Genomic DNA, 14,080 nt, shown 5'->3' on the forward strand with positions numbered 1-14,080 from the left:
ATGCCAAAGCTGCTCTCATCTGAGCTCACAGATCCCATTTTCCCTTTCAAGACTGACCCTAATCTGAGCCATCTGAGACTTTCCAACAGGGTTACTGACACCCTGTAGAATGCAAGTGAAGCATCCACATGTTCCCAGTATGGGTACATGTGGTGTCTGCCTCAAAGGTTTGACCCCACGTCCTGTCCCATGGCAGTAATAGTGCAGTTTTTGCTGGACCTATTTGACGAGGGGAAATCCCCCATCCACATTAAAAGGTCTATCTGGCAGCTATTTCAGCTTGCCATGTCAAAATGGACAGTCTCCCCAGGAGCTCACTTCCTGGCAGGGCAATTTTTGAAAGGAGTTCGGTGGCTTTGGCTGCCTATGAAGGATGTTGTCCCTCGCTGGAGGTTAAATGTGGTGCTTAATGCACTCATGAAGCCCCCAATTGAGCCCCTGCGTTCAGCCGAGCTGAAATTTTGATCATTTAAATCCGATTTCTTGCTTGCTATCACCTCTGCAAAGCGTGCAAGTGAGATGCAGGCATTTTCTATTGTGAAAGCCTACTTAATTGTAGTGTGGTTTTTTTTTTAATATAAAACAGAGGCCAGGAGAAAGGTTACGCTCTGTACTAATCCTGCCTTTTTGCCAATGACTATTCCATCTCAACCAGTCTGTGGAATTCGCGGCTTTCCAGCCACCTCGTTTCTAGTCTGACAGAGTGACAGCTCCATCCGCTCTGCATGGTTCAGGACCTAGCATACTATGCTGACAGGATGAAAAGTTGAAGGCAGCCCGAACCATTTGTCTGCTATGGGGCGGTCCCATGGTCAAGCCCTGTCTAAGCAGCAGCTGTCCAAGTGGATAGCAGACACGGTAAAGACTATCTACGAGGTGACCAACTTGCCAGCCCCCCCAATAAAAAAGCTCTGCCCATTCTTCCTGGGGCAGGCAACTTCGTGGGCTTTATTGTAGGGTGCATCTTTCGGAGACATTTGTATTGCAGATGTGTGGACTACTCCCAATGCCTTTACTAGGATCTACAGACCATGTCGTGGATCCTCAAAACCCTGGTTTTTGAACTAGTGTTAAGGGCCGCTTCTCAGAAAACCCAGATGGGTTACTGGATTTCCGTATGGTAACGCACAGGGCAGCCTCTCAGCTTAGCCTTGTAGCATTCCAGTCATTCTGCAATATTACCCTTGCGAAGGCTTTGGTACTCTCACTCCTAGGGCAATGGTTACATCTGTGCTTGAAAGGGAATATTAGGGTTATGATAATAACCCTGATTCCCTGAAAGGGAAAATGTAATCATTAACCATCCAAGTCACGGTTTTCATGATTGCAGCAGGATTGAAGGAAACATTACTGAGATATGCCATCTTTGTGCCCTCGGGGGTGGGCCATGACTGTGTCACTAGCTCAGAGAGCAGCTTCGGCATACCATATTCAGGATTCGGGTCCTTAGGAGGTAAATGCCCGTACGGTAATAGTTACATTTCAATTTCAGGGAATCAGGGTTATGATAATAACCGAATGTTATAAAATAAACTCTCCTACCTTAAGTTAGCTTCCGAACCTGTTTCACAAGCTCCCACCTTTCTTTTCCTAAGGGGTTCTGGCTAATTAAATAATTTCATAAATATTGCCGCTCTTACATTTTCAATTTTAAAAGAAACATGCAATTTCATAAAAAAAAAAAAAAAAAAAAAATTTGAAAAAAATCTGACACCATACTAGGTTAAAGAAAGTTTTCACATCCTAAGGAATACCCCCCCCCCCCGAAACTAAAATGAATCAATCGGCAATACTCACGCAGAAAGCCCAGCTACATATGGTCCCAATTCTGGATGTTCTCGTATGCGAAGCTTTTTAAAAAGAAAAAATAATTTGTCAGAAATCAGGTTTGGGCAAGAAGGACAGAAAGGCTAAAGAAACTTCTTTAAGCTGCTCAGCTCCCTCTGGTTTGATGCTGCCCAGGTGAAGCGATTAACTGCGTGTCATACAGTATGTCGTGTTTAAACTGTGCAAGCTAAAACAGTACTCGCTAGTAAATAATCTACTCAAACTGTTCAGGTAAAAAAAGCAATTAAAATCAATCTGTTACAGACCACTCTGCAATGTTTACAAGGAATGGATGACTATCTTCTATCTCTTTTTAGCATTAGTAGAATGAAATGTGTGCAAATTTAAACTTGACATACCCTAAGCAAAGAAACCTGTTCTCTGGAAAGGCAATGCCAGTATGATCTTATAGATGATGACAGGTAAATAAAGATCACTGGCTGTGCCCACATAGGTAGCTGGTATTACAATTCCTTAACTGAGACTTGAGTGATCTCACCGGGCTGTAATCTCAGAACAGCATTGCACAAGTAGAACGCACTGAACTCACAGATGTCTTCTTGTTTTTATTCTTTTCCTTGTCAGACGTGAGGAGATCATGAAGTTTCTCATTGTAGATTTCAAAGTAACTCATTTCAATGTGACAGGTCACCTAATTCAGGTACAAGCACACAGTCACAGGATAAGAAATGTCAGTTGATTCACAGTATTCTCATCTTTCAAATTCTCACCTTCACAAACGACTAGGTTCTGGAGCAGAAACAAATGTAATTGTAAAATGTGCTCAGAACAGTTTTTAAACTGCCCCCCTATACTGTAGTTCTTAAACCCAGGACTGGGTGGTAGTATGGCAAGGTATGTTGAGTGAGAGTTATTTTATAACAAGCAGGTTTTTTTGTATGTTCCCATGTGCTGCTACAACTGTTTAAATAACGCATAGCATCCACCACTTACACTACACAGGGTTATTTCAGCCATTTATCAGAGAAATATCATTTGCTATTCTCATTGATTTCAATCACAAAAGGCATCGTTTATACCCTGTTAAGCACGCCATATATTTCGGGCAAACTCAACTGTTTGGATCTTGTTATGTGTCATTCACATAGATTTAAATAATAAACACATTGGTTATTTCTGTAGTATCCAGATTTAAAAGTATGTACTGTATTACAGTCCACAGTCGCGTCTTCTGGCAAGTGATATTTTCAGAATCATATCGTTCTGAATTGAATACTTCTTTTGCAAATATAGTACTGTATCAACAAAACCAATACATCTAAAGTAGTCTATATTTTAAAACACAGTCCTTTCAGCTATGTATTTTGGCACTGTGTCTTTTTTGTGTGTTCCCTGAAAAACGGACAAGGGTTCGTATGTGTCGCAACCATTTACCGTCACTGGAATCAACATTTTAAAAGGGTCAGCTATGCAAGTGCTGACTGTACTTTTGTCATTTATTTTATATTCTACCTACATAGGTTTTGAATGTAGTTCTAGAGGTATTTTACCCCGGTAACAAAAAAAGTCTAAATTCTTACATTATCCTGTTTGAACTCAGCAGCCTTAACAAAGACTTCCTCACAGAATCGGGGGATTACTCCAGCCTCTTCATTGTATCCCATCATTCTGTTGAAACAATACACAGGCAGTTTGAAGACGAGATATCTAACCATTCTACACATTTCATTTCAACTAATGACATCACACTTTTACATGACTCAGACCCCTTTGTGTCCCAATATCTTGCAACAATGACTACTAAAGCAGAATCACAGTGGAATATTTTGTTAATTTTATCCCTAAAAATGAGTATGTACCACATTCAGTGCAATACCAGACTTTGCAGTCACCAATGCAGAAACAGGACAAAGAAAAAAGACCCTCAGGTCACAATTAATGTTACACTGTATTTGTAACATTCACTAATTTTCCAAGAGGTCTGAGTGGGTTAAAATATAAAATAAAATCATAGAAAAATGGGCCTCCACTGCACTTCTGAGATGACGTGCTCATTGAAACAACACGCATGTGGCAGGAGTACCTCTTCTGTTCCAGCTGCATGACAGAAATAGATTCTTTATAGAAAGAGCCAACATTATCTACACATTGCTGTGTATTACCAACAATACAATAATAATCTGGATGCTTAATACCTGTACATTTGGTGGCGCTGGCTCTTCATTTTAGCACACTTTCTAGCCTGGGTTACAAACATCTATGGCAGGTAACTAAAACAGAAGAGAAACTCAACTATGTACATAAAAGAAAGTCATATTCTTATTCTGTAATAAAGCTACAGCTAGAATTCAGGCAATGCCTGTTGTGAATCGACGAGCATTATTCATATTGTAGATACTGTGCAAGGGTTACTGACGTGTAGGATTTTCCAGATCCTGTTTGTCCATAGGCAAACAGACACGCATTATATCCCTGAAAGACCTTGTCGAGGAGAGGGCGAGCCAAACTCTCATAGATCGTCTCCTGGCTGGCGTAAGAGCTGTCCTGGGCATCACATGACCAGAATGAGAAGTCAAAGAAGAACGAGAACTTCTGCTGGCTCTGTGGAGGGTGAACAGTAGTCTCCTGCCCAGAAACAGACACCACAGACTTGGCCTTCATTTTCTGTTCCCTGTTAAAACAAAGAGATAAATGGAAACATTAAAGACTTCCTGGTCAAAACATTTGTCTAAGAAAGTTGATTTTAATTTTACTAACAGATTAAACGAATCAGATTTGGTACAGTAACACTTTCAATTAGACAGTAAACTGTTGTGGTCATTAATCTTTACTCAGGTTACTGGTTTTTACTATAATAATTATGTTAAAAGGGTGAAAAGAACTAGCATGACTAATTCATGCCATTTATGTTTGATACCTGACGGTGTCAGCGAGTGTCCACGTGTGTCAGTCAGTGTGTGTATCTTCCAACCATTCCCTTGATTATGACACACAAAGTGGTAAATGCACAGACAATTTCACAGTCAGCAACTAACCTTAAACAGCAAGTAGCAGGGCTCCAAATAATACAGCGTGAGGCACCCCCACGTGTTACTACAACTGTTTAAATCATGTACCTGTCATTTCTTTTCAGTGTTAACATCCCGACAACTTTACACTTAGAACTTTAAAGTTTGTTTTAAAGCGTTTTTCAAAATGTCCGCTCTAGTGCAGTTGGGTTTGAGATCTGTCCTCTAAATCACTGCAGGAAGAGAGATTTAAAAACACACAGAAACACATACCAAGTGCTCTGGCTTTTCTGTTCTGTGCCACATCCTGGATCATTATTGCTGTGTTACCTGTTTGACAGTGTGGGCAACAATCCTAACACTATCGGTGCACTAGAGCGGCCATTTTAAAAACAGCTTTGAAAACAGGCTTTAAAAAGTTATAAGTGTAAAGTTGTCTGGAAATGCCTGCCATATTCTCCGGGTAGATTCCCACCCCCCCCACAAAATTGATTCTATAACTGCATGGCAATAACAATACCATACACCATTTTAAAATACTTACTCACACTTAGAAGGTGGCTTGGTATTTAGCCATAGTCACAAATCTTTGCATTACAAAATGGGTACAACAGAACTATTACTTTCAATAGAAACTGTCAACAGGACTTCTACCTGTGTTTCAATCCCAACACTATTTAAGGAAATGAACCACTTGTGGTCAATTCAATGACATGTTAAACACACTGTGCCTACCTTGAGTTTAGTGGCCGCACTCGAATCGCCACAGTTATTGCGCTGTCCTCCCCGTCTTGCTTTCCCTTTGCTGGGTTGCTGAGACCACCAAGGCTGAATCTTGCTTGGTGTTCTTGATCCACCTCTAAAAAATCCTCAGGCAATGAGCTATCCTTCTTGGAAGCCACAGACTGAAACCCTGCCGTAGTAGTCTCATAACCCAGCTCTTTCTTCATCTCAACAGCCTCTAGGCTTTGTCCACTCGATACAGCAGGATTAGGGAGGTCCACAGTCTTTCTTGTGCCAACATCCATACGTGTATTAGGATATGACATTCTAGATGTACCTTCTTTAACAAGCTGTGACCCCAAGGCAGATGTCCAGTCAACTGGCACAACAGGGGAAGCAAATGTCTTTCTTGAAGACTCACATAACCTATTTTTTGATGTGTGTTCTGGTCCTGAGGAAGACACTTTGTCCACATAACCTACCTTATTTACCTCCCCAAAAGACTCAATAGGATCCAAGGTTGATTGTGATGGAAGTGCTGTTCTTTTTGCAGCCTGAAAACTACAACCATCCATTTCTCTGTCAGCTTGGTTCTCCTCCTCACTCTGTTTCCTCTTTGTAACAGTGAAGAAGGCTGTTGAGGTAAACTTCATTTCTGAGAGATGTTGAGAAGAACTCAAGGGTTCATTCACCTGGGGGTTCCGTTCCATGAAGTGTTCATCTGAACTCAAGGCAGAGAGTTCCAAGAGACCGTGCCGACTAACGTGAAACCTCGGGCTCCGAGCAAGAAGAGTGCTGTGCAGTAGAGGACTAGAAGAGGTCAGGGAGTTGACCGAAAAGGTCTGGGTTGTGTCTGGAGAAAAGGGAAGGGTGTCCTGATGGGATTCAAAGTTAATACGAGCCAGTTCACCAGCACAGCCCACTTCTGATACTGCAGATTTGTACACTGCTTTTGGTAGCCCATCATCCATGGTAATGACATCGAGGACAGAGGGAAGCATTACAATTGGAGGATTTTCGGTCAAGAATCTTTTGACAGGAGCAGGTGGCGCAAACATGTCACTCATCGTAGGACTACAAAATCTGAAATAAAAAATAAAGAATTTAAAAAGGTGTAACCCAGGCCTGCCCAACTACAAACCTTGCAGGATATTCCACTCTAAGGTTATTGGTAAATGACATGGAGCAATATAATGGTAATTACTTTAATGCAACAACATCTTTAAATAACTTCAGTCTTCTGTAGTTTGTTTAGCATTATTAGATATTATAAATATTAAAAGATGGCACTCGCATAAAAAAAATTGCAAAATTGACTACACAATTCAAAACACATAGAAACCTTCAATAGTAAAATATGGCTGTGACTTACAGGCAAAATTCCCATTGTATAGACCCTTATCCTTTAATATGTAAAATATGTAAATACTTCAGATCCTGAATAGAAGTTTAACTGGTTTAATTAGACCATTTTCAACATGGTTTGTCATTTACACTGTTTTAAGGGTCAACTTTTTTACTTCATTAACTATCTTATTAACATGTTAACAAACTGAGTTAAATTAGATATACATTAGTAACCTATTTATAAACTAATAAAAAAAAGGCCAGTTAAACAGTTTGACAAACATCAGATCTCTATTTCAGTATAGATATACACATATATCTATATCTATATATATATATATATATATATATATATATATATATATATATATATATATATATATACACACACACGTTTCACTTCCGCGGGATTTCATATGAAGTTTTAACACCTGAACTAACTTTATTATTATTTTTTTAATCATCAGAAAATATCAACAGCAACTAACCAATAACCTATAACACTACCCAATAAACTAAATACATAATTTTGTTATTCAAAACGAAGTTTAAATATCACTTGACCACATTTCGACTGGATTTCATTTAATGTACCAGCGTTCTTCCTATTCACAAACAAATCGTATTTATTTTCACTGTTTAAACTGGCTTCTTCATATTAAACAGCGTCAATAAATTAACAAAGCGAATAATCCCAATATTCTACCCTGTGTCCCTGCCTAACACTCCGGTTAATGAAACACCTACACTGCTTTGTAATTCTGGTTTGGCACAAAATCCTTACCGTAAGCTCATAGGATAAGCCTCGTACAACACAAACCTTCTCACCTTTAAGTCTTTGTTTCGATATTAACAGTAAATATTTATATTTGCATTCACATATGAACGATTTATTGTAAGAATATACAAACCGTATATTGCGGGCTATCCTATAATACTATCTAAAAATAGTATTTACTTTGTATAGGCGTTACTTTGCTCTAATAGAAAAAAAATAGCCAAGTGTAGCAACTCCGAGCAAAACTAATGCGTTAACAACCATGTAAACACTCTCAAGAGCCAACAAATTAATTAATATAATCGTTTAATTGAATTAAACTACTGTTTCACCAATTCGTGTGTTTAATCATATATAATGCATTCTACTGTTAATGAAAAAGAGTACTTAGATGATGGGGGAAAGTTAGATCATGAAATATACCCCTACCAAGTTCTAAAAATAGCTTATATTTTTAAACAGCTATTATAAAGAGCATTTTGTAGTATAAGATAATTCATTGCGGTTCTTGGTCCAATACATTCTAGATTTCATTCATTTCTGTAAAATATGGATTCAACTGATGCACAATAAGAATTGACTTGCATCAAAATTTCCATAAAAATTTTGTCGCGTTACAAATACACAACTTATCTCCAACATAAACTACACCTTGGAGGATCACGGTGTGAAAGCGACCGGAAGTGAAACGCCGTGAACGGCCTGTGTTCAAACGAGATTTCGCGGTTCAGTGTAGAAAGATGGCGTCTCTGTCAGTGTGCCAGCCTCAGTGCGGAGGTTTCAGTTTCGAAAATAGTAAGAGGTAAGCTTCTCAAGAGAAACGGGAATAAAAAGCCGACAGTATTACTAGAGCGGTGACACAAATATGTTACTCGTTCATTTAAACGATTTAAGGGGTTGTTGTGCTAATTAACTCGATCAGACGGAGCATCACGGCCTGTCTTTGGAATGACTCAGTGAATTCTTATTTTTGCTTGATTTGTATTGTTTTGTACGAATTACATTTAAATAAGGTAAATTGATTGATTTACATTAGTTGCTTAGTTATATAAAGGAACGTGTACATTCTGATTTATTTAGTTTTAATTTAATTGTATTATTATTTAAAATCTTGGAATGCAACAACGAATTGACATAATAGAAAAATGTAGGTTACATAAAAATAAAAGCTAAAAAGAATTTATAATTGTCGCGATTTTATTTATTTATTTATTTAAACCAGATACATTTCCCTCTGCTTGTCAGTGTTTTCACATTTTTCCTATACCCCAGTGTTAAATAAAAGTGGAAATCCAATTCAGTGGCAAAACTCTAAAAAAAAGATATACCAGTTTTAATAAGTAGCCTAGTCATGCATATGTAGCACTAGTTCAACCATCGGAGTCGTTAGCACCTGACTCGCTGGAAGTCTGACAAGTCTGTTTGGTTTGTGCTTGCCCGCCTCAAGAATGAAAAGTTAACTAAGGCTTGGTTTGATCTAGGCTACACTGTGAATAACTCTGAGAAAAAAACAAATAAATCTGTGAAATCATTGACAGGTAAAACTTAATGTCTTTTAATCGGTTTGATTTAATAATAATAATAATAATAATAATAATAATAATAATAATTGGCAAAATATGTATAAAAACATGAACTATTACTTTAAACATGTTTACACTAAAAGAAGATACATTACCAGGTAGTTTCTGGAATATTTATATAATAGTCTTGTTAGAGCTGGCACATTTATATTTCCACATTACTTGTTTTTCAATCTTATTTTTCTTAAAGTTGTTACTTGATCAACTTTGCCTTGATAATTCATAGTATTATTCTGCAGTGTGTGAGTCGAATAGGTCAAAGTTCAAGTATATTTTCCTCTAGAGGAATAATCACTTTTTGACGTCACTACTGTGGTATTATGCCTTTTTTTTGAATGGCTCAGGATGCAAATATAGCATATATATATATATATATATATATATATATATATATATATATATATATATATATATATATATATATATATATATATAAAAAAAAAAAAAATTAATTCAGGGCATGAAGTTATGGTTATGAAGAGCAAGGCAGTGTAGCCTTCATTGGACGTGAAGATTCAGGGGCACCAAGGCAAAACATATAAAATGATATAACATTTTTAAAAATTCCAATTTAAAAACAACAAACTTTCATAATGAAAAACCAGAAAGGGTAATTTGGCAAAACATATTACGGGTGTTTATATTAAACTCGGTCACACACCACTGACTAAAAGCCTTATGGTACAACAGCACAAATAAGCGAAGTTAGCGAAGGGAATGTTAAAAAGGATTTATTTTCAGGCTGACTGGTTGAAGATTTACCCATGACTGGAGTTTAATAACAATAGTTGTCAAATTAGTTGTTTGGTCTGCAGTGTCAGAGCGATTGTAATTTGTTAACCGCTGTTATAAAACCTGTACAAACAACGTGGCTTGAAATATAAATTTCGTCAGGCAATGGAGAGTGATCTGCTGCTGCTTTAGACAGCTCTTCATTCTTTTTAAATGTTTTTGAGTTGCCATGTTGCTCGCAGACGGAATAATCACACAGTGACACTGCCAGTGAACGCGTATGATTGAGAATTCCTGGAAGCAGTCATATTGAGCTCAGTCTAACAGCGTCCCTCCCTCTGTTTGCCCTTCATTAACCGATGATACAATAAGTCTTTCTCGTGGCTAAGTGGTGGGAGGTGCACAGTAAAAAGAATGGCAACAATAATACATTATGCTAATAACTTTTGCCGTAACCTATTTTTTAATTTGAGAGGCATTGCGGCAAGCAGCTTGGGCACAGCAGCAATTGCCGCTGGTGTGTTGGTTATTTCACGCCCTGTATATTACAATAGTTTTGTTTGTTTTACAGAAATGCTCTTCTAGAAGCAGAGTTTACAAAACTAGGACACGCTCTTCCTGCTGCAAGGAAAACCGGCACAACTATTTGTGGAGTTGTATTCAAGGTAATGGAAAGAGTATTTAAACTATTTATCTTGGCATGGTGTTCAGTGTTTCAAAATATGACACCCTTTATTTATTGCAAATTGAGTAAAATGTATGGTAGGGTGAGTTTAAAGGATCGTGTTTCCATCAGTTTAGCAGCTGTAGCATTAAAAGCCAGACAACAAAACCTGTTCAAACTATTCTTTCAGTATTTAGTACAGTTGCACATAGTGCAGGCAATACTGTCGTTATTCAGATCAGTCCTTTACGATCAGTTCCTAATGGCATCATATGAACACACTATTCTGAATATTGGACTCAGTTTGTTTACAGTACATGTGTAAGTGTCTATTTACTTGCAGCATCAGCAATGCAATCTTAAACAAAAAAACATTTTCACGGTTTTATCAGTCAAAAGTCAGAGACCTTGAAGTAGATCTCTTACCCAGGGTGCCTGCCATATTGCCAAGTGATTTGACTTTGTAAATTTGTGCTTGATGGAGGTGGCGCAGTTTGAGATCTCTCAATGGCCTGTTCACAAAGGTTTAACTTATTGTAGACTGTTGGTTTCCAGTTGTTTTTTGCATATAACCATTTTATTTAACACATCAAAACTCTCCGGGCAGTGTGACAGTACACACAAGTTCAGTTCATTATTTGGAATACTGCATTCGTATTCAGAATTGAGGAATTGTAGCAAAGCTGAAAGCAGAGAGGTTCCTTGTGTTGGGTGTCAACACCTTCCAGACAGTATTATGGTATCTAGTCAGAGCAAGATCTTCTATTGAATATAAAAAATCTGACCTCAAGTACTTGCACTCCATATTCTGAATACAGACATAATTTAGGCTGCATGTAAAAGTACTGAGTGATTACTGGTCATTTTCCTAAAAGGCTGATCATTCAGAGACTGACTTGTGGATCATTACAAGGCAAAAACAGACGATGATGGAAAACAGACATTGCTAATCATTACTGTTTGTAATTGGACTGATTTGCATACTATCAATATGGACATTGGACTGCTGCTGTTCATATGATGTCCTTATTCCTAACAGTCAATTCTGTTTGACAAATTAAGAGTGACATTTATTAGCATGGCACATATTAATCACCTGTGATCTTTAAATGCAGACAATTATGTTTGATGTGTAACAGATTCATGTCAGTTGTGCGCGTTTTATTTTTTAATTAAAAGCTAATGCATTATTTTATTTTTTTAGGATGGCGTTGTCCTTGGTGCTGATACACGGGCTACTGAAGGAATGATAGTGGCTGACAAAAATTGCTCCAAAATTCACTACATTTCTCCCAATATCTAGTAAGTAGTTGTACTCTATATATGTATAATACACCTCCGTTATTGTAAACTCACTTCATGTATGGCAACATACAAGGACTGCTGATATCAGTACTGTTAAAACACAGCTGTGCGTAGTGTGACTGAACATAATCTCTTGTTTAACCTGAGTAGCTGTTTTGTTAATTGTTAAAAGCAGCCAATAGAATATTTGTAGAAATAGAAGATAGGATCATTTGCGCACAACTGTGTAATACTAAATAAATAACCGTGGTATGGAAATATTAATATAGTGTCAAAGCAAAAACCAGCCCAGCTGTCTTTCCCTGATGCATGTTCGTGCTGTGTTTCCTATTGTCAGGTACAGTCAACCCCTTATTAATGTCACCCGCTGCTTATTGCCACATTAAAATGTCACTGACAGAATGTGACTGGTCCAGTGGGGACAGGCTCCTGATAATATTGCTTGCTTTTGAAGCATACAACTGATTTCCTTCCCTTAATATAATTTTGGGAAATAGAAGCATAAGATACATGTAAGGTACATGTAAGTTGCAGTACAGTACTGACTATCAAAGCAATAGCTAGATATATTTAGATTTCCTCAGAAAATCAGGCATACTTGTTGTTGGAACACTTCTGTGGTGTTCGCTTGATTTGCTAGGTTATTGGTCAACTTCACTGTTTTCCCAATTTTCGTTAAATCCATGTGCATGGATACTAAAAGGTTTCACTTTAGTTGTATTTACCAATGGGAAGAAACTTACCCTTTTTTTCCATAGCACTGAGTAGTTAAACTATTATATGCCATCCAAAAACTCCAATCAACACACCAATTAACCAGGCCTAGTCTTTGGTATGCCCTTATATCATTCTGACTTATCTGTGTTAGACCCTGAAACTATTTAATTATAGCAGGGTTCTCTTTATAGAAAGTTACTAAGGGTCCATTAATTTCTTTCGTGCTTATTAATGTTTTTTTTTTTTTTTCTCTAGTTGCTGTGGTGCCGGCACTGCTGCAGATACTGAGATGACCACCCAGATAATCTCCTCTAACCTGGAGCTTCATGCCTTGTCTACTGGACGGCCTTCCCGGGTCGCGACAGCCAATCGCATGCTCAAGCAAATGCTGTTCAGGTGATCCACTGACATTAATTTCTACTGGTGCAAAGAGCATTTCAGATTTCCTGTGTACCGGTACATACGCTATTTTTTTTGCTATAGAACCTCAAAGCAGGAAAATCTATTCAGCCATATTAAAATAATGTGTTCCTAATCCAACAGGCAGCAGTAAAACAAAAACCTAGTATACCGAGCTGCCATAAATTCACTTTGGGTATATCCACCCATGCTGTGGCTTACAGCAAACATACTGATTTTTAATAAAACCCTTTGGAGAGCATTTAAAGCCTATATATGGATATCACTATGAAATACAAAATAAACACAAAAAAAGAAGAAAACTTAAAATAAAAAGTAATATCTCAGCATGTCATGCAATATCCCATTGTGAATAACCTTCATTTGCATCTTCTAAAGTATAGACCTTCAGTTTCAAATACCTCTACAGTCAGAAGTCATTATTTGACTGTAATGTGTGTCCTTTCCCATGCATGAACTGTGGCCAGTAGTGTGTATCTGGAATGTGGTTTGTGACTGAATGCTGTTGTCTTGCCCCTGTCCAGGTATCAAGGTTACATTGGTGCTGCTCTTGTGCTTGGTGGAGTAGACTCTGCTGGGCCTCACCTTTACAGCATTTATCCACATGGATCTACTGACAAATTGCCTTATGTTACTATGGGTAAGTGTCAGAGCAAATGTTATTATTATTGCTCTATGTAATACAGTAGTGTGTGTTTATCACTTTTACAACAATTGAGTTCTGCAAGCGTTGCTTCAACACAAGACAGAGCATATGCAAAATCAGCACTGTTGCTTTGTAAATTTAGATATATAATCTGACTAGTGGAGAGAGAATTTCATCAAAGAACATTAAATGCAAAATAAACTTTGCAGATGTACGTGTCTTTAAAACCCTTTTGATTTGGACCTTTCCTCTCCGCTACAGGTTTGAGATGTTTTCGAAGTGCTTCACTATGACATTGTAAGATTGTAACAGAACTTCAGCTGCTCTGCATTTATTTTCCAGCTGTCTTGTACCATGAACACGACTGGG

General features: G+C 37.7%; 2 protein-coding genes across 2 annotated transcripts in view; one reads left to right on the forward strand and one right to left on the reverse strand.

Annotated features, from left to right (window-relative positions):
- Positions 1 to 6,586, reverse strand: part of LOC121303530 (kinesin-like protein KIF14) — a 34,841-nt gene extending 28,255 nt beyond the window's left edge. The window contains exons 1-5 of the mRNA XM_041234284.1: positions 5,532 to 6,586; positions 4,205 to 4,459; positions 3,369 to 3,456; positions 2,378 to 2,479; positions 1,798 to 1,850 (exon numbers count right to left, since the gene is read on the reverse strand). Of these exons, the coding sequence (XP_041090218.1) occupies positions 1,798 to 1,850; positions 2,378 to 2,479; positions 3,369 to 3,456; positions 4,205 to 4,459; positions 5,532 to 6,586 (1,553 nt within the window). The remainder of the gene's footprint in view (positions 1 to 1,797; positions 1,851 to 2,377; positions 2,480 to 3,368; positions 3,457 to 4,204; positions 4,460 to 5,531) is intronic.
- Positions 6,587 to 8,340: 1,754 nt separating this feature from the next.
- The window catches only part of LOC121303575 (proteasome subunit beta type-7-like), a 35,022-nt gene continuing 29,282 nt past the window's right edge, over positions 8,341 to 14,080 (forward strand). The window contains exons 1-5 of the mRNA XM_041234366.1: positions 8,341 to 8,446; positions 10,531 to 10,624; positions 11,828 to 11,925; positions 12,901 to 13,041; positions 13,590 to 13,705. Of these exons, the coding sequence (XP_041090300.1) occupies positions 8,385 to 8,446; positions 10,531 to 10,624; positions 11,828 to 11,925; positions 12,901 to 13,041; positions 13,590 to 13,705 (511 nt within the window). The 5' untranslated portion in view covers positions 8,341 to 8,384. The remainder of the gene's footprint in view (positions 8,447 to 10,530; positions 10,625 to 11,827; positions 11,926 to 12,900; positions 13,042 to 13,589; positions 13,706 to 14,080) is intronic.

Source organism: Polyodon spathula, chromosome 33 (assembly GCF_017654505.1).
Source record: "Polyodon spathula isolate WHYD16114869_AA chromosome 33, ASM1765450v1, whole genome shotgun sequence".
NCBI lineage: Eukaryota > Metazoa > Chordata > Actinopteri > Acipenseriformes > Polyodontidae > Polyodon > Polyodon spathula.